General features: G+C 34.5%; 1 protein-coding gene and 1 long non-coding RNA gene across 8 annotated transcripts in view; one reads left to right on the top strand and one right to left on the bottom strand.

Annotated features, from left to right (window-relative positions):
* hid (head involution defective) overlaps window positions 1-11306 on the bottom strand; it is a 99934-nt gene extending 88628 nt beyond the window's left edge. The window contains exons 1-2 of one of the 6 annotated variants that reach the window (XM_067787217.1): window positions 10594-11306; window positions 7928-8744 (exon numbers count right to left, since the gene is read on the bottom strand). In XM_067787217.1, the coding sequence (XP_067643318.1) occupies window positions 7928-8141 (214 nt within the window). In that variant the 5' untranslated portion in view covers window positions 8142-8744; window positions 10594-11306. Of the gene's footprint in view, window positions 1-7927; window positions 8745-10309; window positions 10492-10593 lie in introns of those variants that run through there. The other 5 variants (XM_067787218.1, XM_067787219.1, XM_067787216.1 and 2 more) reach the window with 5 other exon arrangements.
* Window positions 11307-17636: 6330 nt separating this feature from the next.
* Window positions 17637-20548, top strand: LOC137252438 (uncharacterized). Of its 2 annotated transcripts, none has more exons than XR_010953557.1 (4): window positions 17637-17916; window positions 17987-18126; window positions 18458-18578; window positions 18638-20548. It is a non-coding gene; the product is annotated as an uncharacterized lncRNA (long non-coding RNA). The 2 variants fall into 2 exon arrangements; XR_010953556.1 differs by having other exon boundaries at window positions 17987-18148.
* The last annotated feature ends 1145 nt before the right edge of the window (window positions 20549-21693 follow it).

Genomic DNA, 21693 nt, shown 5'->3' with positions numbered 1-21693 from the left:
GGTATGAATAGGTTCAGTTAGGGATTATAATGGCAAAGGGTTGCTAACGGCAGCTCTTAACTTTTCGTCGGTATGTGTTAAGTTCTACAAATGAGTATAGAATTTATGTATGTGTAATCTTATCGTTCAATAGCCTTAACCGGTGGGAAGAGTTTTGGTGTTTTTGCTAGGCATTTTAGTAAGTTTTTTTGCTTTATTCCTTAGTGTTGACTTTGATGACTCAGCGTTGCCACAAGTAAACATGGGTTATATATGTACATATGTATCTACATAAACAGTTACTTATGTATATGCTTTGTTTATAAAAAGCATTATATTTGATGTTGAAATATTTTACTTTAAGTATTGATATTTAGTTTTAGAATGAACATTTTGAATATTTAAGTAATATTTCTAAACAATTTGAGAGGTAATATAGATTATTTGCCAAATGTTACTCCCTTTTATGGCTACATTTCACGAGATATAATTTATAAGGTCAATTCGATGGAGAACGCCTATCTTTCATTAGATACTGATACCATCAAATATTAGGAAAAATTCCTATTAATTTTAAAACGAGGGGCAGGGGGGGGTTTAATTGTACATATATCATTACACGCAACTTAGTATATAAGAACCCACCAAATTTAATTTTCTTAGTCTTAAGCTAGTCTATGTGTCGTCCGCAGTTCAACCTAAGCTACAAAGCAATTTGTAAGAACAAATCTGGAAAGTAAAAATATTAAAACTTTGTTTTCTAGATCTGTTTGATTAAAGCATTGTCATTTAATCCTGCAAGCACTTAAACTGTTTAAGGCAACAGTTTATAAAAGAGATTATGCTGAGCAATTGTTCTTATATCTCGAAATACATACTCAAGTATAAATAAGTATATTTGCTGTTACTTCATGACTTAACATTTTATACTTTTTTCAGCATACTAAGCTGGTTTGTGGTTGTTTGCTGTGAAAACAAGTTTTTCCAGATTCGATTTGTTTGCAGTTGCAGAGCTTCCTTTTTCACAACCATTTCTACTATGTATGTATATATGCGCTGAAACTCTTGTTTTTTTTAAGAGAAGCGAAACTTTTTGGTTAAATATATGCATATGTACGCTACAAAATTGCAAAAATATTTACAGGTATATGTGCTTGTGAGTTTTTTATAAATTCTTTTTTTTTACTTTTATTTCTTCAATGCACTTCAAAACAGCTAACCAGTTATGTTGGGTGTAAAGTTCTTTGGCTTTTGCGTACTACGTGTATATCTTGAGGTATGTACATCTATATATTATACTTAGATACGTTTGTATATTTATCCACAACAGCGATCGCATGCGCTTGCGCGCCCTGCATATAAAAGTACTGTAAGGAGCCTCGGTTTGAACGTTATACGATACTTTAGTGTTCTCTGGTATATGTTGCTTGGCTTAAAGACCAGCACAGCTGGTTATAAGCTAAGATGTGCATATATACAACAAAAACTATATACATACATACATGCATTGGTTTTGAAAAAATAAATATAAACAAATATTAAGGGACACAAAAAACCATAAGTGGCACACGATACTGACTGAGAGACAAGTTGTTGTTTGAAAGCATATTAATATCTAGATTTGAAAAAAAAACAAAAAGAACAAAAAATAAGTTATTATCCGAAAAAGTGCCAATCAAAAAATATCTTAAATAATAAAACATTGAAGGTAGGCATGGACAACATGATCATATCTATGTTGCAGCCAAGCGAGCGTGCAACAGAATTTACCAGTGATAATTTCAATAAAAGAGTAAAATATAATATTATCGAAATAATGTGCACTAGTTTACTTAGAAGTTAGACTGGTTTTATTCTCGATTATAGAATCCATCTTTGCATATGCTTGGACGTCAGGTATACTATTTTTGACTTGATATTACGATCGACGTGACGTATACAACAAGAACCTACATATATATGGCAAAATACTATCAACATCGATAAGACTACGCCACCTCCGTGAATACATTTATCGCTAATACTACAACACTAACAACCACAGTTCTCACTTATCCACATACCGCGTCCGAATCCCTTTGGGAGAAATCAAAAACAGACAGGAGTTGCATATGATTCATCAAGTAGGAAATGTGGTAACAGAAGCGGGGTTGCCAAATTTCTAAGATCATGTGCAAATTCTACGACGTTAGACTCACAACGTTGCTTATATCTCTAAAGAAAGCAGAATTAAGGCTCAAGATGGGCACAGTAACTGGGCACTGCCTTCTGGCGTCAGATGCTTATAAAGGACGCGTCGTCAGTAACCGCAGATGTAGACATTGCGAGATGGTGGAGGAAAGGGTTGAGCACGTTCTCTTCTCGTGTCCTGCTCTCACGAGGACGGGGCTGCAACTACAAGAGGCAGGAGAGTTGCCAGATCTCGAGGCAACGATTAAGATAGGTCCTAGAATACTTCTAGTATTTGCCAAAAGGTCGGAGTTATTTTATAACGTAAGCCCTGGTACCTTATTGAGGTTTTTCCCTTTGGTCGCTAAACAAATTCTGGGGACACTATGGACATATTCAGTCTATGTGAAGCCTTTATTGACCGGCCAGTTTAGCCGAACATAACCAAACATTTCTCACATTCTGAACTTCTTTGCTGTCAATCACTTACAGATCGGATCAAAACAATTTCGCAAGGTTTTTCATTTTATACAAGGGAACTGCTCAGTACAACGCTCTCTAATTTAAATCCTCTGATAAAAAAAAAACCTATCGGGACTTTAAGGCTTTATGTTTTCTAAGAAAGCAAATTACTTATTTGTAGCATCTGACGGCGCTTCAGGCTCCCGCAGTTTGGATGAAAATTTCATATACTGCCACCACAAATTTAATGAGGTTCTACGCTTTAAACTCTAAAAAAAGTTAGCTCTCAAGCACAAGTTCGATCGCACGAGAGACTGTGTCGTCTATAAACGCGTCTTAGCATCTAAAAATCAGGATTCACAGGTCAAGGTCTGTCGCAACGACATCACCCCAAAAAGCTTCGAGATTACAACAACAATACTATGATTTTAGATGCGTGAACAAATAACGTATAACTCTGACACTTATTTATATTTATCCAGTTAAAAAAACAACCATTCCTATAACCATATAATTTCAACCTACTCGTAAACGCTCTCATATTAAACCAGTTTATTTTCATAAGATCATATCAAAATTTTACATCATCTATTACCATAAAAGTAAAGTCATTTACATACTCACTAATATAATATTCATGTGACCATAAACACAACATAAATATACATCAATGCGCCTGCGCAGACTCACATTGGAGATTCGATCGCCTGCAGATTTTCTTATGTCTGAATAAAGACTACAAGTATGACCGTTGTTTTTTGGGCTGCTGTTAGCTTGACACGCGCCAAACTGGATTTTTAATATCTGATTGCTGTTGTTATTTAAGCTTGCAATATGAATATTATGCTCGTTTGTTTTCTTTTTAACATTTTTCTTATTTCGTTTTTTTTTTTGTTTTGCTTGCATTCAAAGCAAGGCACGGGTGTGGTAAATACGTTCAAGTAAATAGTATCTCGTTACCGTTTGGTTAAACAGATATTTGGGGCGGCTGGTATGGCCAAAATAATGCCAAAACGGTGGTCACTTGGTCATGCGGCCAGTAAAATTGGGTGTGTTTTTTTTTTAACCATGGCGCGTATTGTTGTTTGGTTTTATTTATAACGTGAAAAAACTATTTGCAATAATTTTTGTACTATAAATAAGTCATAAATATTTTATATGCTTATTTGATTTGAATTTAGTTTTAATACAATTATTTTACTTGTGAATTTAACTTGTTGTTGTTACGCTGGCATGCGGTAAAAAATTTTGAAATAAAACACAATTTTTTTTTTGTACCAATATATTTCGGTTAATACACGATAACCGTCTGCAGGGTTTAAATCCAATTTAACGTCCTTACTGAACTCCGCGTCACACAGGAAGGACAGAAATTAAATTTAAGCATATTTAGTTCCTAAAAGCACCGAATTAGTCCCGAAGACTATCTTGAAATGGTCATGCATGATCCCGAAATGGTTTCAAAGTAACCCCTTCATTAAACCAATCTGATCTAGCAATAACCCCAAAACAATCTTTATACCATCCTTTAGCGATCCACAAAAGCATATGATCCAGATTCGAAATAAACCCTTAAGTTCTTTTAACGAATACAAAACAATTTAAAAATAATTAAATTTAAGCATAGTTAGTTTCTAAAAGACAGCGAAAAAATCCCGAAGACGATCTCGAGATGGTCATGCAGTGACCCCAAACTGGGCTCATAGTATCACCAAAGTGAACTATTATGCTGAACTCATATTAACACTGAAAGAGTAAAGAAACACTTTCGAAAGAAAAAATTATTCTAGGAACAGTCTCGAAACGAACTTGAGGGCATCAAGAAATGATCCTGAAAACAATTCCAAAAAAGTCCCGACGTAACCGCGGAATAGTCCCGCAAACAGTCATAGCAAGGTCCCGAAACTATCTAAAGTAATCCCCATAATGATCCCGAAATGGTTTCAAAGTAACCACTTCATTAAACCAATCTGATCTAGCAATAACCCCAAAACAATCTTTATACCATCCTTTAGCGATCCACATAAGCATATGATCCAGATTCGAAATAAACCCTTAAGTTCTTTTAAAGAATACAAAACAATTTAAAAATAATTAAATTTAAGCATAGTTAGTTTTTAAAAGACAGAGAAATAATCCCGAAGACGATCTCAAAATGGTCATGCAGTGACCCCAAACTGGGCTCATAGTATCACCAAAGTGAACTATTATGCTGAACTCATATTAACCCTGAAAGAGTCAAGAAACACTTTCGAAAGCAAAAATTATTCTAGAAACAGTCTCGAAACGAACTTGAGGGCATCAAGAAATGATCCTGAAAACAATTCCAAAAAAGTCCCGACGTGACCGCGGAATGGTTCCGTAAACAGTCATAGCAAGTTCCCGAAACTATCTAAAGTAATCCCCAAAATGATCCCGAAATGGCTTCAAATTAACCCCTTCATTAAACCAATCTGATCTAGCAATAACCCCAAAACAATCTTTATACCATCCTTTAGCGATCCATATAAGCATATGATCCAGATTCGAAATAAACCCTTAAGTTCTTTTAAAGAATACAAAATAATTTAAAAATAATCTTCAATTTTTCTCGCAATGATCTTAAATTGACTCTTACCTCCATACTCCCGAACTATCATTAACAAACTTTCTGATAACGCCATCTCTGCAGCTCATTATTCTCTACAATTACCTCTACGAAATTATCTCCAAATTATTCCAAAGTGATCCTCACGCGACCCATAAATTTTCCGAAACAGTCTTCAAGCGAACAGAAGAAGTCTCGAAACACTCCCAAAACCATTCCGGGAATGGTCTAGAATTGAGTGTGAAATACGTTGAAATTATCTGTGAAACAGTCTCAAAACAATCTTGTAGGGACCACGGAATGATCTCGAAAACAGTTCCAAACAAGCTCTGAAGCGACCCCAGAATGATGCAGCAAATGATCATAGAATTGTCCATAAGAGATCTCGAAAATAGTTCCAAACAGAGCGAAATTACATAGAAGTTTCAATTTGGTCATATTACTTAAATCGTTCTCGAGACTGTAGAGCTATTACCTTAATGGGGCTTGTTACCGGATCTATATCCGGCAAAGAACCATCAACATCGATAACACTCCACAAAATCTTCGGAGAGTATCTTTATCGCTACAACAACAACAACGACATATATACTTGCATACTCCATAATGTTCATACACAAAGTTTCTCATAAAGCTCATCTCTGCACCCTATTCCACTGCATAGCTTGTTACTAGCATAATATGGTTATTACATGTTACCCAACATAGAACGACGAGAAGCGAAATTTACAGTTATGTACCATGTACTCGCCTGTATCGTAGGTTGGTTACATGTAACTGCGTTAATTAGTAGTGCAGGCCTCTAGTCTGTATGTGGCTAGTGTCGCATGATTTTCGATTCTGCAGCTGTCCATACTTGAAGCTTTGCGATATCAGTTGATATAGTCGACAGTTGTCAAAGCCAGTGTCGCGCCATTAATCAGGAGGATAAACTATTTTTTGAATAAAGCAAAAGCGCCTTTGTACGCAAAACAAAATTTATTTAAGTAAGAAATTACAGTAAAGCTTAAAAAAACTGTGATAAAATTAAACAAAATATCAATGAAATATATTCGAAAAAGAAAATCTTGTGTAGTTATGACTTAAAATTTTAATTCACGGGTCAAAAATACCATATCGACAGCTGAGTTACAAATCATCCTATTTCGGCTGCCTATTTTTCAAAATTCCTTATCACAGAACTCTTCCGAAGAACGCTCTATCTAAAAGAACTTATGATTACTACCGTATTTCTGTTTTACAATGCACTGTACATACAATGCTAATTTTTTTTGGTAAATTAAGTATATATGTACGTATTTACTTTTCAATTTTAGAAAAGTTTGCTGAGTGCAACATATCGTAGAAGTAATGCTATAATAATAAGAATAACAATATTAAAGAATGACTCACTAATTCATTTACCTACTACCGCTTACTTTAGTTTACTATTGTTTAGCAATTTTCTTTATTTACTTAATTGCTGACTTATTCTATTGATGATATTCAGATGGTTACCTATGATCAGTGTTGCACCCGGCGATTTCTAAGAGCTAATATGATATCTGGCAAATCATGATAATTTCTCAGCAAAAAAACTTGATAAAACTGTGCTTGATAGAACTAAGCAAACTTAAAATTATACAAAAATTCGCATAAGAGTGAAATAGTCTTCAGCAATATTTATTTTAAATGTTGAGATGACAGCTACATATAAGGTTCTTGACGAAACAAATTGCTAAATGATGAAATTTTTTTAATGCATGCGAGAAAAGTTTCACGATTTGCAGGAATTTATATTAAGTAGTTCCTCAACTGTTGTTATATAAAATCTGATATATATTTTTCACATCTATTTCTGTTTCTATTGTAAAAAAGTAAAGCCTTTTACTAATCCATATCTGAATATTGGCGGCCGCCGTGATGTGATGGTAGCGTGCTCCGCCTACCACACTGTATGCCCTGGGTTGACACCCCGGGCAAAGCAACACCAAAATTTTATAAATAAGGTTTTTCAATTAGAAGAAAATTTTTCTAAGCGGGGTTGCCCATTGAAAGTGTTTGGCAAGCGCTCCGGGAGTATTTCTGCCATGAAAAGCTCTCAGTGAAAACTCATCTGCCTTGCAGATGCCGTTCGGAGTCGGCGTAAAACATGTAGGTTGCGTCCGGCCAATTTGTAGGGAAAATCAAGAGGAGCACGACGCAAATTGGAAGAGAAGCTCGGCTTTAGATCTCTTCGGAGGTTATGGCGCCTTACATTTATTTTTTTATATTATCTGAATATCCTGGGAAAATTTTCTTTTGAGGAAAATTTTCTGTGTGTTATTTTTCAATTTATTTCATTGAGTTATGTAACGGTAAAATTTAAAATCGCCTCCTATACAAATCGTGGTAGCAAAAAAACCTATGAATCAATTATAATTATAAAGGGGTTGATAGAAAATTTCAAAGAAGCCGACTGCGAGGCTTGGAAAGCAACTAGAAGGCGGAGTATTATGTGGAATATAAGAAATAAGGAAATCAATAAGGGAGCACACCCTGCGAAAAAACTGTTTAGATTATATATATTTTAATTGCATATTCAAATTTTTCTGTAAAATATTAAGAGTTTTTTTTAAGAAAATAAAAAATACTAAATCAACAAAAAAAAAATGTAGAGCTTATTTTAGGTACATATTTACTATCTCAATAATTTGCTTAAATATATATTAAATATAATTATTAATAAAATAAATAAATTTGTTTACTTACTGTTCAATGACTGATAGACTGCCTCACAGAGGGCCATCACAAATTGTGGGCTCGATACCATCGGACTCTGCATTGGCGTTTGCGTGGCCGATGTTGTTGTGTTCGGGGACTGTGATGTGGATGAGGCAGCGCTGCCGCCGCCCGTGCTGCCATTGCTGCCATTCGATGCAGAATCATCAGCGCCCGCTTCGGGCATATAAAATACAACAGCCATGTTATTGTTATTGTGATTTAATTTTATTTTAAGTTTTTTTTTTATTTTGTCACGCTTTCGCAGCTGAGTTTGTTGTGGTTACTTTTTTATAATTCTTTTTGTTTTCGCAGTTTGTTCTCTTTTTTGTATTATGAGTTGTTTATTTATTATTATTTTTTACTTTTTGTTTTGGTTTTTTATTATTGTTGTTGTGTATTAATAAGCGCGCTCACACACCTGCTGCATACACACTCAATACATCGGTGCACAGCAGTGGGTGGTGTTGGTATTGGGGACTCGCGTTTTTGATGAGGTCGCGCACGAATATTCTTGCTTACCACAAGTTTTTGCTTGTTAAGTGTTTTCGTTAATGTAGGTAAATAGGCAGTATAATGTTTTTTCGAAGTTGTTTAGTGCAATATGCAATTTAGTGCAATATTTAGTTTTGTAATTTTACTAATAAATATTTCACTCTCTCTAATTTTGTTCACTTTTCTTACTCTTGTTTGCAATCGCAACAATTTTCATTAACTTTCGCGTATTTTTGTCAATTGTTTGTATATATTACGTGCAGTTGTGAAATTCTTTCCCATGCCAAATTAGAATTCGTTTAGCGCAATGGTCCTGTAAAATGTTAGAGGCATAATTTTTGTTTATTTTTGTAAGTTTTGTGTGCATTTTTATGTCAAAATATCAAATTGCGCGCAAAAATTTTTACGCAGAAGTTATTTTAATAATAGTGCCCGAAAAAAATGTCAAAGCTAAAGTCAAAACCAAAGCTCAGACAAATCCTAAAAAATAAACGAACAAAACAATAAAAAAAATATCTAAAATATTAAAAATGCATCAAATATGTTGAAAAAGAAATTGTTCTTCTTTATACAAATTTAAAAATCAACATTATTTGAAATACTGAAAAGGAAATAAATTTAAATAATATTAAAAAAAATTAATTAATTAAATAAATAGGCTTAAAGTTTTAGAAAAAAGGGTTAGTTTCGAAAAATCGGTTAAAATTGTTGAAGAAGATTTTTTTTTTTATTTATTTGGATAAAAAAAAATTTAAAGTTATAATAAATTATTAGTTTTGTTTATGTAAAATTTGAACAGCTAAAATTCTTTTCAAAAAACTTGCTTCGAAATTGTCATAATATGAAAAGAAAAAACTTTTCTGCAAAAATTAAATGCTCTATACCTTTTAATTGCTTTTAATAAAATTAGAAAAAATTAACTTTAAGAAGAAAAGATTTAAAAAAAAAAAAACAAATAATAAAATTATAACAAATATAAAATTATTGTGAGAACAAAAATAAAAAAAAAAAACAATTTTGTAAAAAACGGTTATTTAAGAAAAATTAATCTTTTATTTTAAAAAGTTGTTTGAATAAATAAATTATAGAAAAACAATTTTAAGTATAATACAAAAATACATATTTTGTGTAAATAAAATTTAAATACCTATATTTGGTTTTGTTTTCGAAAAAATTACTTCCAAATTGTCACAATATGAGAAAAAAGACTTCTCTAAAGCTTCCAATTTAATTTTAGAATTGAAATGCTGCAAATGATTTTATTGTTATTAATAAAATAAGAAAACACTTTAACTTTAAGAAATAAATGTTAGAATTTAAAAACAAAACAAATAGTTTTATTGAAAATAAATGTAAAAAAAAATTTCGTAATTGTTTTCATTATTCAAAGAAAAGAAAAAATTTTAAATTGTTATAAATAAGAATTGCACAAGTAATCAAAAAAAAACATTATTTAAATTCTATTCAAATTGTTGCAAAAAGATCGCCAGAAGAATTGCTAGAAATAATTTGAAGTAATGTTTAAATTATTGCAAATTTTAGAAAAAAAATGTACGAAAATATATAAACATTTGTTTTCAACTTTGAAAATGTATCTATTAATACAAAGCAGACACACAATTATGTAAACAAAAAACAGCCAAATCTATGAAGATTTAAAAAAACTTGAATTATAACTAGTTTATAAAAAAAATGTTTTTTTAGCCTGTCAAATAAAAAAAATTTTTATGAAATAATTTTTCCTAGCATTCTTTTTTAAATATTTGCAATTTTTCTTTAAAAAATATATAAGGAATTTCGCAAAATTATTTTCAAATTTAAAAAACAATAATTTTTGAAACTTTCTTTTATATCATTGTTGAGGATTTTAACTTTTACCGTTATATTCTCAAGCCTTTATATTCTACAGAAACAAGTTTTCGTGTAGTTTTTTGAATATTATTTGTTTCAAATTTACTATTTAAAAAATATTTTTGTCTTTTTTTTTTTAATTTGCTTTTATTTATTTTTTATATTTTTTGCGTCTCAATTCAGCAATCACAAAATTAAAAAAAAAATTATAAACTTCTTATCTGTTTTTGGTTCAGGTGCTTATTTAGGTTCTTTCAAATTAATCAATAAATTTTGACGGTATTATTATTATTATGTTAAGTATTATATACCTCAAAATCTCTTCAACGTTATGAGCACCTTTTTTACCCAGATTTCAAAAATTCTAAATTTCATCTTTTAGTTTTATTTCTGCATATAATTTTTTTTAATATTCTTAAAAATTTTCACAGCACTTCTCATTAGTATATTATTGTATTTAAATAAATTTGCATTTTTATTTTTTTAGTCTTCACTTGAGATAATCTTTAGAGTTAATTCTCATTCTCACTAAAAAATGTTTCATTTACTTTGCGGTTTGTTTACAAATTTTTCAAAATATACAAAACTCGAGAAATATTTTTAACAATTAATTATAATTTTTGTTAATTATTTTCAATTACGTGAAAAAACGTTTTAAACATTATTCTATGGTTTTGTGCTTATTATTTGTTATATTTCTTTAATATTTTGTTTGTTTTTGTTTTGGCACTGTTCAATTTTTACATGTCCGCGCATAACAATTTAGCACACATACATAAACATACTCACATACACACGCGTTTTCATACACAATGCAAACCGTATGCACTATAATGCTTTTAGGCGTTGCGTTTGTTGTTGTTGTGTTGGCGCTTTGAAACTACGGACTTTTTAGCGTACAGCACACAAAGTGTTCGTTCACAAGAAAAAAAGTGTTAATATGTTAACCACCAACCAACAAAACACGTCTTACTCGCTTCGTTGTTCGCATTCAACTGTGCCAGCCAATGCAATCGGTGCGCGGTGTAGGTTCTGCCACCTTCTGCTTCTAGCGTTCGCAATGACTACTCGCCGATACACCGATATAAAGAAAAAGCAATAAAAAACAAATATTCATCACACACACATACGCCGACGCACAGTGCAGCAACTCAGAACGCTTGAAAACACCAGCTACATAGTCACAAGAGGCAACCAGCTCAATAGCAACACCAGCAGCAACAACAACAATCAGAACAAAGCCAGCAATGAGCGAGCGCACGACTAATGCTCCCAATCAGTGCAACAACAACAAACACATGTCTAACCAGAAGTGGAGACACTAGTGACTAGTCGCAGTCAGAGTCAGAGCCACAGATACAGCGAACAGCAGCAACCACAGAATAACAACACAATCATAATGCAGGGAGTAGATAAGGAAAAAAAAAAGACAGCAGGGAGTCGAACGAACAACAACAATGCAAGTCAATTAAAAAAAAAATTTTAAATAACGAAAAAAAATCAACATGAAAAAGTAAAAGAAAATATGGAAAAGATACAGCAGCGTAGAAATAAATAATAGAAACCAAAACATAAGTAAAATGGCAAAATCAAAAAGTCACAAGCAGAATTGCAGTTGCATGCAACGGCCATATAAAGCGGGAGCACCCAGCAGAGAACGCAGCGAAGAGCAACAACACCGGTTGCTGGCAGCGTCACAGCAATTAGCAGGCAGAACATCGGCACACTAATAAACAAATATATTCATACTTATTTTATCTGAGAATAAAAGTGCATAAATGTATGATAATATGAGTGCACACACCTACAAACAGGTAGGATATTAATACATACATACATATATACGTACAATCATACAAAGATTTCAACACTTGCAGAAGGATGTGTTTTTGTACAGTACACATACAAGCGCATTACCTGATGATAGGCTGTAGTGACGACAATAAAAAGAAAATTTATAAAGAAACAAACATAAATCAAGTATACACATGAATATACAAAAATATACATGCGGTTACACATAATCTATTACACATACACAAACACGCTCATACACACCTATTTTCTCAGTCATCAGCAAGTGATCATTCTACTCAGTCGATATCAACCTAAAGACCTGCTGTTGTTCACGTTGTATCGTGATTTCTTAGTGCCACGACCGACCTGCAGCTTATACCCGAAGCCAGAAGTGGTTGCATGTCACCTAGAAGAGACTTATACATGTATGTATGTATATTTGCTCACATTTCTACTTATATAAGAACTCTCACTTGGAGTGTTATGCTGATAGAAGATCAAATATTCTGAGTTGAAAAAAACTTTGCTCCATGCTGTAGTAATAAGAGAGATATGTTGTACTCTCGCCTAAGAATATGTTAAGAGTTTGATCGTGCCTTTACTCAATAAATGAACAGGTAAGTATGCATATGTTGGAGCCGTAAAATCAATTTTTAAGATCTGTATTACAATTATATGTATATGTAATTATATGTGTGTGCGCATAAGGATAAAGAAAGACATAATACAGATTGCGTAAGAGTAGAACGTAAATTGGCTCACAATTTCAGGAGTGCAAACTCTTAAATATGTACATATATGCCAGTTAGATCCTCTTAAGCTAAATTGTATAGATACAACTAAATTTCACCATATCTGAATAAGAGGGTAATCGAACAAAATAATATCATCGGTCTCATGTAAGACTACCACACTTAAATTTTCGTGTTTAAAAGCGTTTTCTTTTCTGGCAAAAGTGTTACGCTTTTTGTACGCGGCGCAAGGGTTGTAAATATAATTTGTTCTATTCTAAAAACAGGCAATGCCTTTACGGGGTATTTTGTTCTTTTGTGAAAATTGTTGCCTGCTCGCAACGCAAAAGCGTTACACTTTTACCCTGCATAAATTGGCCGTGTGGCAGTGCAACTCTGCTAAACCACCTGATCGTGACGATTTATTTTCGTAACTCCACAAATTTTTAGCGAAGAAAATTGAAATGAAGGAAATAATTCCTAATGAATTTTAATTATCATTGACAGCGCGTTTGTGAAGATCAGCCAATACACGGGGTAGCCATTTATGTTCTTTGCATGCACTATAAATGTTGACATTTTTCGTGGGTAGGAGTAACTCTATTAAGGCTTTACCATTTACTTAGGCAACAATTTATTTCAGAAAAGAAAACGCTATAAGACTAAACAAAATTCGCCTTTCTGCCTGAAAAAAAACGAAATATTTTAGTTTTTTACGCAAAAGTTGAACTGTGCTAGTCTTTCACGCGAATAAAGATCTGTTCTAGTATGTTCTCATTTTAAATCGGGAACTAACTCAAAAATCCTAAATTTCGAAGCTATGAGTATCTCCGGACTAGAGATATACGCCGCTGATAAACGCCGCCGCCGACTAGGGTCGTTTTTCGTATGCCGCCGCCGAAAGTCAAAAATATCGGCGCAGCGGCGGCGTGTTACTATATTTTCTACTTGTTTAAGACTGTTTAGGCCATTTATTGTTCATGTCGAAAATTGGTCGGATATGGTCGAAAGTGGTACCAACTGATGCGCATAACTGCCACTTATAAGAAACTAATTGCGAAATTTAACTCGTTCTAAATGTTCAAAAGTTACTTAAGAAAACAGGCGTTTTCGATGTCAGCTTAACACGGACTTTCCATCACCCAATTCACCAAGTTATTAAAACAAAACACTAAAAGAAAAGTTATATAATAAATTTATATGCTCACTTTGCATATTTTTTTCAAAAAATTAATAATGAACAATGAATTCAAATAAAATGACCCAAAGCGTTCAAATTGTTTTCAAATTGTCCTCAAGTTGTAAAAAAAACAAAATACACAAAAAAGGTGCCGTTTTTTTTTTTCTTAAAATATTATATTGCGATTGGCTGAAAGAATAATCGAAATCAGTGATGCAAAATCCTTTAGTAGGTTCTAGGGGCATTCCATTGAAATGATTCTTACCTCATACTTAAGTTGAGGATATATGTATGTCTGAGAAGGGTTTGAAAAATCGCTTGGGCTTACATTCAAACATCTGTTGTTTATTTGCGAAATTATAAAATAGCATCTGAAATTTTAATTTTGATTTTCACACTTCGTCCTTTAACACCCAAGTCTCCCGGTTTGACATTTCCTAAAGTTGGCGGCCCTATCCAAAACTAGTCCCTTGAAGTGAATTACATTGATTATAGCCTACCAACCAAGTTTAAACATCAACTACACGTTACGGCTCCTTTTACAAATGTGAATACGTGGGCACATATATTTACCAGGTGAGGCTTTTTCCTTCGCAAGAACACTCAATGTGATGAAGCAAAAGCTTTCCGAAGACAGTCGAACTAATGACAGTGTGTGCTACTACCCTAACGTAGTGGACATTCGAACAAGTCTGAAAACAGAAGCTATGCGGTCATCCAAAATTAACTCTTATATCATAAGGCCGGAAAACATCAGTAAACATCTTTCAACTTAAAATCGGTCGACATTCATTCTAAAATATCTTTTTGATTTAATGAAGACTATTGAATGTTGTGAACACAAACGTCTGCAAGCTTAGGTCTACATTTTAAAAATTTTATCCAGGGTCCTTGTAAAATTTTAATCATGCAGATGCGCCGAGGATTATACGATTTTCACCCATTACGCAATGACTTCCACTTATATTGCTTTTGATTTCGAAGGCGGCATCCTTGGCCGAGTAGTCACTCCCTAACGTTTCATGGCGTTTCTCTGGTGTAGCTCGGCAGCATAGCGCCACAAAAGCATCCGTTGGAAAGTCTTCAGGGCTACACCTAGAGCTTCTATGAAAGTGAAGTCGACGAAGGTATGAGTTCGAAGTCGCAGTCCTATAGCTTCTGTACTGGCATATGGCGTGAGGGTCAGGAGGCGCGGTAGCGACTGGTTGTAGGGATTGCTATTGTTCGCACATCGGGAATTGTAGCTCTTAAAAACAGCCGAAAACACTGGAGGCGCCCTGTGCTACGAGAGCCATGAGTATTAATAGACCATTAATAGTAACCGGAAGTGCGTGGTCGCCATGGAGCCACAAATGATTTAAAGAAATTGTGTTCGCGACGATTATTAGGAGTTAACCCCTGGTGAAACTGCGCTTTGCACGAGATATGCAGACAAAAGTGTGGCTATTTTATGTATCTCTATTTCTTTTCAGCAGACGCAGCAAAGGCTGGGATTAGGTTCGAAGCCTCTCTGGAGTAAGTGAACGAGGGACAATCCCTCCGCAAGGAGCTACTCCTGAAAATTTTCAACGGTCTGTGAGATCTTGAGGCAAAAACCCCGGATCTTTCCGAAATGGCCAACACGTTGATTTCCTTAAATACATACAAACAAAATCTTTCCTAAATATTATTTTTTAAATAGAAAAATCAAGCTCTTTAATGTGAGAACACCGGCGTACGCCGGCGGGCCACCTACGCCGCCGCCGCCGGTATATAATAGAGCCTACGCCGCCGCCGATAAAGCGATGGGCGTAAACCTCTACTCCGGACTTCCCAATTCAACACTAACTGAACTGTATTTATAAAAATAAAAGAAATAATTCATAAGTCGGCATGTATCTTCGAAGGTATTTAGACAGAGATTCTCTGTCAATTTGCGTCATGATCCTTCATAATTTTCCCAACAAATGAGCGCGACTGATCCTACATGTGTTATGCCGACTCCGAGCGTCCGCTGCAAGGCAGATGAACTTTAACTGAGAAGCTTTTCATGGCAGAAATACCCCAGGATTGTCTGCCCAATGGGCAACCTCTATTAGAAACACTTTTTGCCAATTAGGAAATACTTTTTTCCAATTTTTTGTTGTTTCTTTGACTGAGACTTGGTATCACGTATTGGACAGACAGACTACCTTATTCTCTACCTGCTCTTCGATGTATCTTTTAGAGCCATAATAGAAATGCAAGATTGGCGCTTAAGATTTCAAATAGCAGACGAGACGATACAAGTATATACCGACATGTAATTCTAAGGTAATGTATGAAGTAGGATCTGAGGTATACTGCGCCGACAACCTTAACATTGACGGCCAAGCAGCAATTAGCAGGCTATAATCTGTCATATAACAACATCTAACAGTGTGTTAGAGTGTAAGCAATCCCTGGATAGAGAGAAATATACATCTACATACCTATATGGGGTCCCTGGGTATATGCGAATAGGTGGAAATGAAAAAGTGGATGAGCTAGCTAAACACAACGCATCCCTCGAAGCTGGTAACGTAGACAGCGAGATTAAAAGGAGGCTAGAGCTGCAAATGATTGACCAAACAGGAAAAGCGTTGAACCTATCACAGGGTTGCAAAGTTCCGAAAATCATGTGTACGTCCTTCAACTTAAGATTAACAAAATCACTCTTATCACGATGTGCATTCTGACTGGACACCGCCTTCTGGCATCACAAGCTTTTTAATTAGGCCTTGTCAGTAATAGCAGCAATGAAGGAAGTGCGGATTGGAGGAGTAAACTAAAGCTTCTAGTACTAGTCACTCTTTGAGTATAGGTTTTTGACGAGTTAGAAACCCGCCACCAGTCTCTTGAGTTTCCCACAGAGTCTTTAATAGGTAAATTTTCTTACATCTGTATTAAAATTTCTTCTTGGTGCAAAGCTTGAAATAACTAAACGTTGTTCATCAGTACAACCATGGCGATCCCATAATACAACTCGTATTATTAAATTACCACGCAAACTGGACCGATCAAACACTCAATAAGTATTTCTAGCAAAAAAATAAGTGCTTTACATTGACATTTACTTTGAATTTGGGATCTTGAAAAGTGCTGTAGTGCAACAAGATAAATCACGACCCTTTAAACTGTATCGGTAGTAATTTCGAATGTTTGTGACAAAATTCGACAGCTACACGTACAACATTGTGCTGTATTCTCAGATCCACATATAAGACTAAGAGATCTGAATACGAAACAAAAGAGAGTTTGTTGGAGCGCCATAACAACTGAAAGAAACAACTTATACAAATAATACAAGAAATCAACAAATCAAAAAGTACAGACCAAACGAAAAGAAAACAAGAAGAGACAGCAGCAATAAAATTGTAAAAAAAAACAAGTGAATACAATGCACTGCCTGAAGTTCAAAAAATCACAAAGTAGAAAAAGTGGTAGTAAAATAAAAGGAAAGAAAAGAAGAGGAAATTATTGGTATGTATGTTTGTCCATAAGTAAGAATATGCCTATAAAGAAAGAGAACTAGGCAGTTGTTAGTCGATGACAGAACCAACTTCGCCTATACATAGCCTCCAGAGCATACATACTAAATATTGTACAGGCGAAGGTGGGTCCACAACGACAGAGCGCAATAAAAAACGAAACGGCTTGTGGCGAACATATAAGCAAAACAAAACAGAGAAGTGATGAGAGTTGTTGCTGCTGGAACCACTTTTTTCATTATTTTCTTTGTGTTGCTTTTTTTAAATTAGATTTTTATTTTTTTGCTTTGTATGTGCTTTTTCCGTTTTGTTTTGCTACCAGCTCCAGCAAAAGGGGAGCCACAGAGCGCCTATAAATAAAAGGTGAGCGAACAGCAACATTGGCAATATGTTTAAGTAGAAGCGAAAGGTTGGGTGGAAAAAAATAAAATAAAAAAAGTTGGTTCGATTTTTAAAGAGTAAATATTTGTATGTTAAGAGATTTTTTAAATGAATTTTTATTGTAAAGAGATTGAATGCGAGAAAAAAGAGATGGATACAATTATTTGATAAAAGACCAGTTTCTTGACGATTGCAGTCACAGATTTGGGGACAAAAATGGCGGGAAGAAAAACAGAGTTGCATTCGTATACCAATGTGTCTATTTGTGTGAGAATACATACAATTTTATGTAAATATATTTATTAAACATATAAATGTATATTACTTTTGCTTGTGGGTAGGCAGATATGATAATTTGGCATTTAATATTTTTTTGTTGATGTAAAGCTCTACAGTTTTTAAAGTTGTTCTGCATATATAAAGATAATAAAATAAAATATTATATATGTATGTACATTGTATACATATGTATATGCAAATATATACACAGGCTGATGGATGAGCTACAAAAATTTTAATATATATGCAAATATATGCGTACATTAAAGTAATTCGGCAATAGGAAATCATATTTTATAACAAATGCTTGTGTATTTAGTGACATTTTGTTGTTGTTGTGGCAATAAGGATACTCGCCGAAGGTTTTGAGAAGTGTTATTGATGCTGATGGTCCTTTGCGGATAAAAATTCGGAACGTTCTGGTAACAAGCACCAATAAGGTATGTACTAGCACGACAATCTCGGGAACGTTTTAACATAGCCACATTGAACCTTCCAGGCCATAACCAAAGCGGTAGAAAAACGAGGAGAAAATAGTTCAAACTGCAGCCGCGTCAACTTTTATATTTACAGCCAAGCAGCAATGAATGCAATAATCTCGCGCAGTACAACGGCTAAAAGTGTGTTGAATTGTAAGGAATTTCTGGAATGAATCCGCATAGAGTGAAACATACATCTTTAGTGGAATCGTGGATATGAAGGAATAGATAGGACTGAAAAGGTTAGCTAAAAAGAGCGCATTCCTTGCGTCTTATAATGTAGACGTCCAAATAAGATTTTGTGAGATTAAGAGAAGGCGAAGGCTACTCAAGATTGATTAATAACGAAAGACGTGGCCGCAAACATGGGGTTGTAAAGTGAAGAAGATCATGGCAGGTCTTACAACCTTACACTAAAAAAGTGCATCTTATCATTAAAAGTATAGTGCTATAGGTTCATGTCACGTATGCTGACTGCACACTGCCTTTTGCCGTCACATGCTTTCACGTAAGGCTTAGATACTGATATCGGAGTTAGGAGTGCGCCCTTTTTAGGTAATCACTCTTTGGTGCTCTTACTGCCATTTAAGCGAACAAAAATCGAGAAACCCTAACGAGATTTGGTATAAGGATTTTTTCTGTTAAAACCAAAAACATAAGAAATATTTGATAAAATTTTGGAGATCGAACGTCGCACCGCCCATATAAAGGAAAATAAAGTTTAAAAACTTGACAAGCCGTATCTCAGAACCCGTTAGTAACACTATATCTATATTTGAAAGTAAAAAAAAAAAACACTTGTCGCCAGTTAGATAATGTTTAGAAGTCCCATCTAGCGGCAATTATTGAATACTCACGGCAGTGGTTAAAAAAGTAGCTACAGAATGGGTTGTGCTTAATTGCGGAGATACGCACCTCTGCTGGTCATAGCGCATAGCTGATTGCTTAATCAGTTGCGATGAATCGTGGAGTTTCTTGCATTACTTAGGAGTGAACATTGACTCAAAACTTGTTAAGGAGCACTTTAGTGTGGTGGGAGAAAAAGTACCTAGAGTTAGTGCAGCCCTAACGCGAATAATGCCCAACGACCCAGGCGAAGCTACCCGTCAGCTATTATCCAACATCACCAGCTCTATAATATTTTATGCAGCACCAGTATGGCACGGATCTAAAATGATCCACCAAAAAGAGCTACTAGCAGCTTACCGTATTACTGCTATATGAGTAGTACGATGTCGGACGACGCGATTCTGGTTTTATCCCGAAAAGTACAAGTGGGTTTATTGTCAAGCGAAATGGCCGATCTGTATGGTATTTTTATCGGCCGACCATCTAAATATGCCAAGAAAAGCGAAAGGTCACGAACATTAGTTTGGTGACAAGAAAGTTAGGAAGAATCGAGGAAAGGGCGCTGAACCTGCATGTTAGTACGGAATATACCAGAATGGTGCGAGTGAAAGCACGGTGAACTATATTATCAACTTACCCAGATATTGAGTGGGCACGTCGGTTTCAAGGAATATCTACATAAGCGTAGGATAGAGGAGGATTCTTTCTGGACACACTGTCCCACCAAATTGCAAAACGCAGTTTCATTGCACTCGCTTTCACGGCGAAAGACTCTCTGTACACGGAGTTTTTGGAGAGGAGCTTCCATTAGAAATTTAGTTCACCTAATGTGCAGAGACATACAATGTTGGACTGCGGTGAGTAAAATGACGTTTCTAGTGATGACGCTATTGATGCATGCCAAAAGGGAGCGCAGGGAAATGCGCATGAGAAGCAGTGGCGACTAAGTCGCCTTCTGCGCAACAATTCAGTTCATTAATATAGGGCGTTGATCAAGCAATTAAATAAAAGCGTTGGACGCGTCAAATTTCTATTGAGAGTCATAAGTAAGACCAACTGAACCTTAATCAGGTCTGCGCCTCACATATTTATAAATTTCACGCGCCCAATGCTTTTATTCAATTGTCTGATCAACGCCCTAGATTTATCAGGAGTGTAATGACTAGTACCTAGGACCTACCTAATTATTTTCTAGCTTTTAGTATTATTATTGCTTAATGTAAGTATTGTTTTCAATAAAACCGTTTAGTGACTTATTATTACACGGACTCTTATCTGACAATATGTTACAATCTAAGTCTTCAATACGTAATTCTTCCAAAGACTTTACTCGACTCAGCGCCACGTATGCTTGTCCCTTCTCGAACTCCAAAGTATTTTGATGTAACCTCTACCGGACTGGTTGTAATATTTGTACCAAATATGAGCCAAATCGACCCCCTTACGCCACCTGGCGGCGATTTTTTTCATAGGTCGCTTTCTATTCATGTAGATATGTATTATGTGTTCAAAATATGTATGAGCTAAATCGGACCACAAATAAAATTTTTTGAAATACTTCGATCCATGCGAGTTCTTATTATTGCATTACCATCGGGTTCTGAACTATATTCCAAGTTTCAAACTTGTAACAAAATTGTGTTTGCTACACAGTCAAACTAAATAAACCCGCTTAAAAAAAACAGCCAATATAAATTTATGTTTTCTTAATATAACCAGCGTTTTCTCTTTACACACTTACGCTTTTTCATGACTCGTTCGAAAAAGTGTAACTGTGTCCCTATTTTTACCGAGAGTTGTAAGTAGTAAATATTTTTTTTCTCTACCAAAAATTTTTTGCTGGGTAATTGCCATAACCATATACCAATATATGTGTAAACGTTCATGTCCCGCTTTATCACACATAAATTTATGCTGCCAACATTTATTTGCCTTCAGTGTGATGCAATAATTGCGTCAGGTTGTGAAATCATTTTTGTTGGTATGAAGTTAGTATAAAAACAAAAAAAAAAAAAAAAAAAACAGGTTGAGGCATTAAAAAAATAAAATACACTCAATAAAACATGTTTGAACATGAGCTGGAATCAAAAGAAAAAGACCCTTTAACTTAAATAAAGGGTTAAGAATTAAGGGAAATCAATCTAAATTAAAAACAAGTAAGGAAGGCTTAGTTCGGGCGTAACCGAACATTACATACTCAGCCGAGAGCTTTGGAGGCAAAATAAGG

Source organism: Eurosta solidaginis, chromosome 5 (assembly GCF_040869045.1).
Source record: "Eurosta solidaginis isolate ZX-2024a chromosome 5, ASM4086904v1, whole genome shotgun sequence".
Taxonomy (NCBI): Eukaryota; Metazoa; Arthropoda; class Insecta; order Diptera; family Tephritidae; genus Eurosta; species Eurosta solidaginis.
The sequence above is the reverse complement of the archived record's forward strand: the minus strand, read 5'-3'. Positions and strand labels throughout refer to the sequence as shown.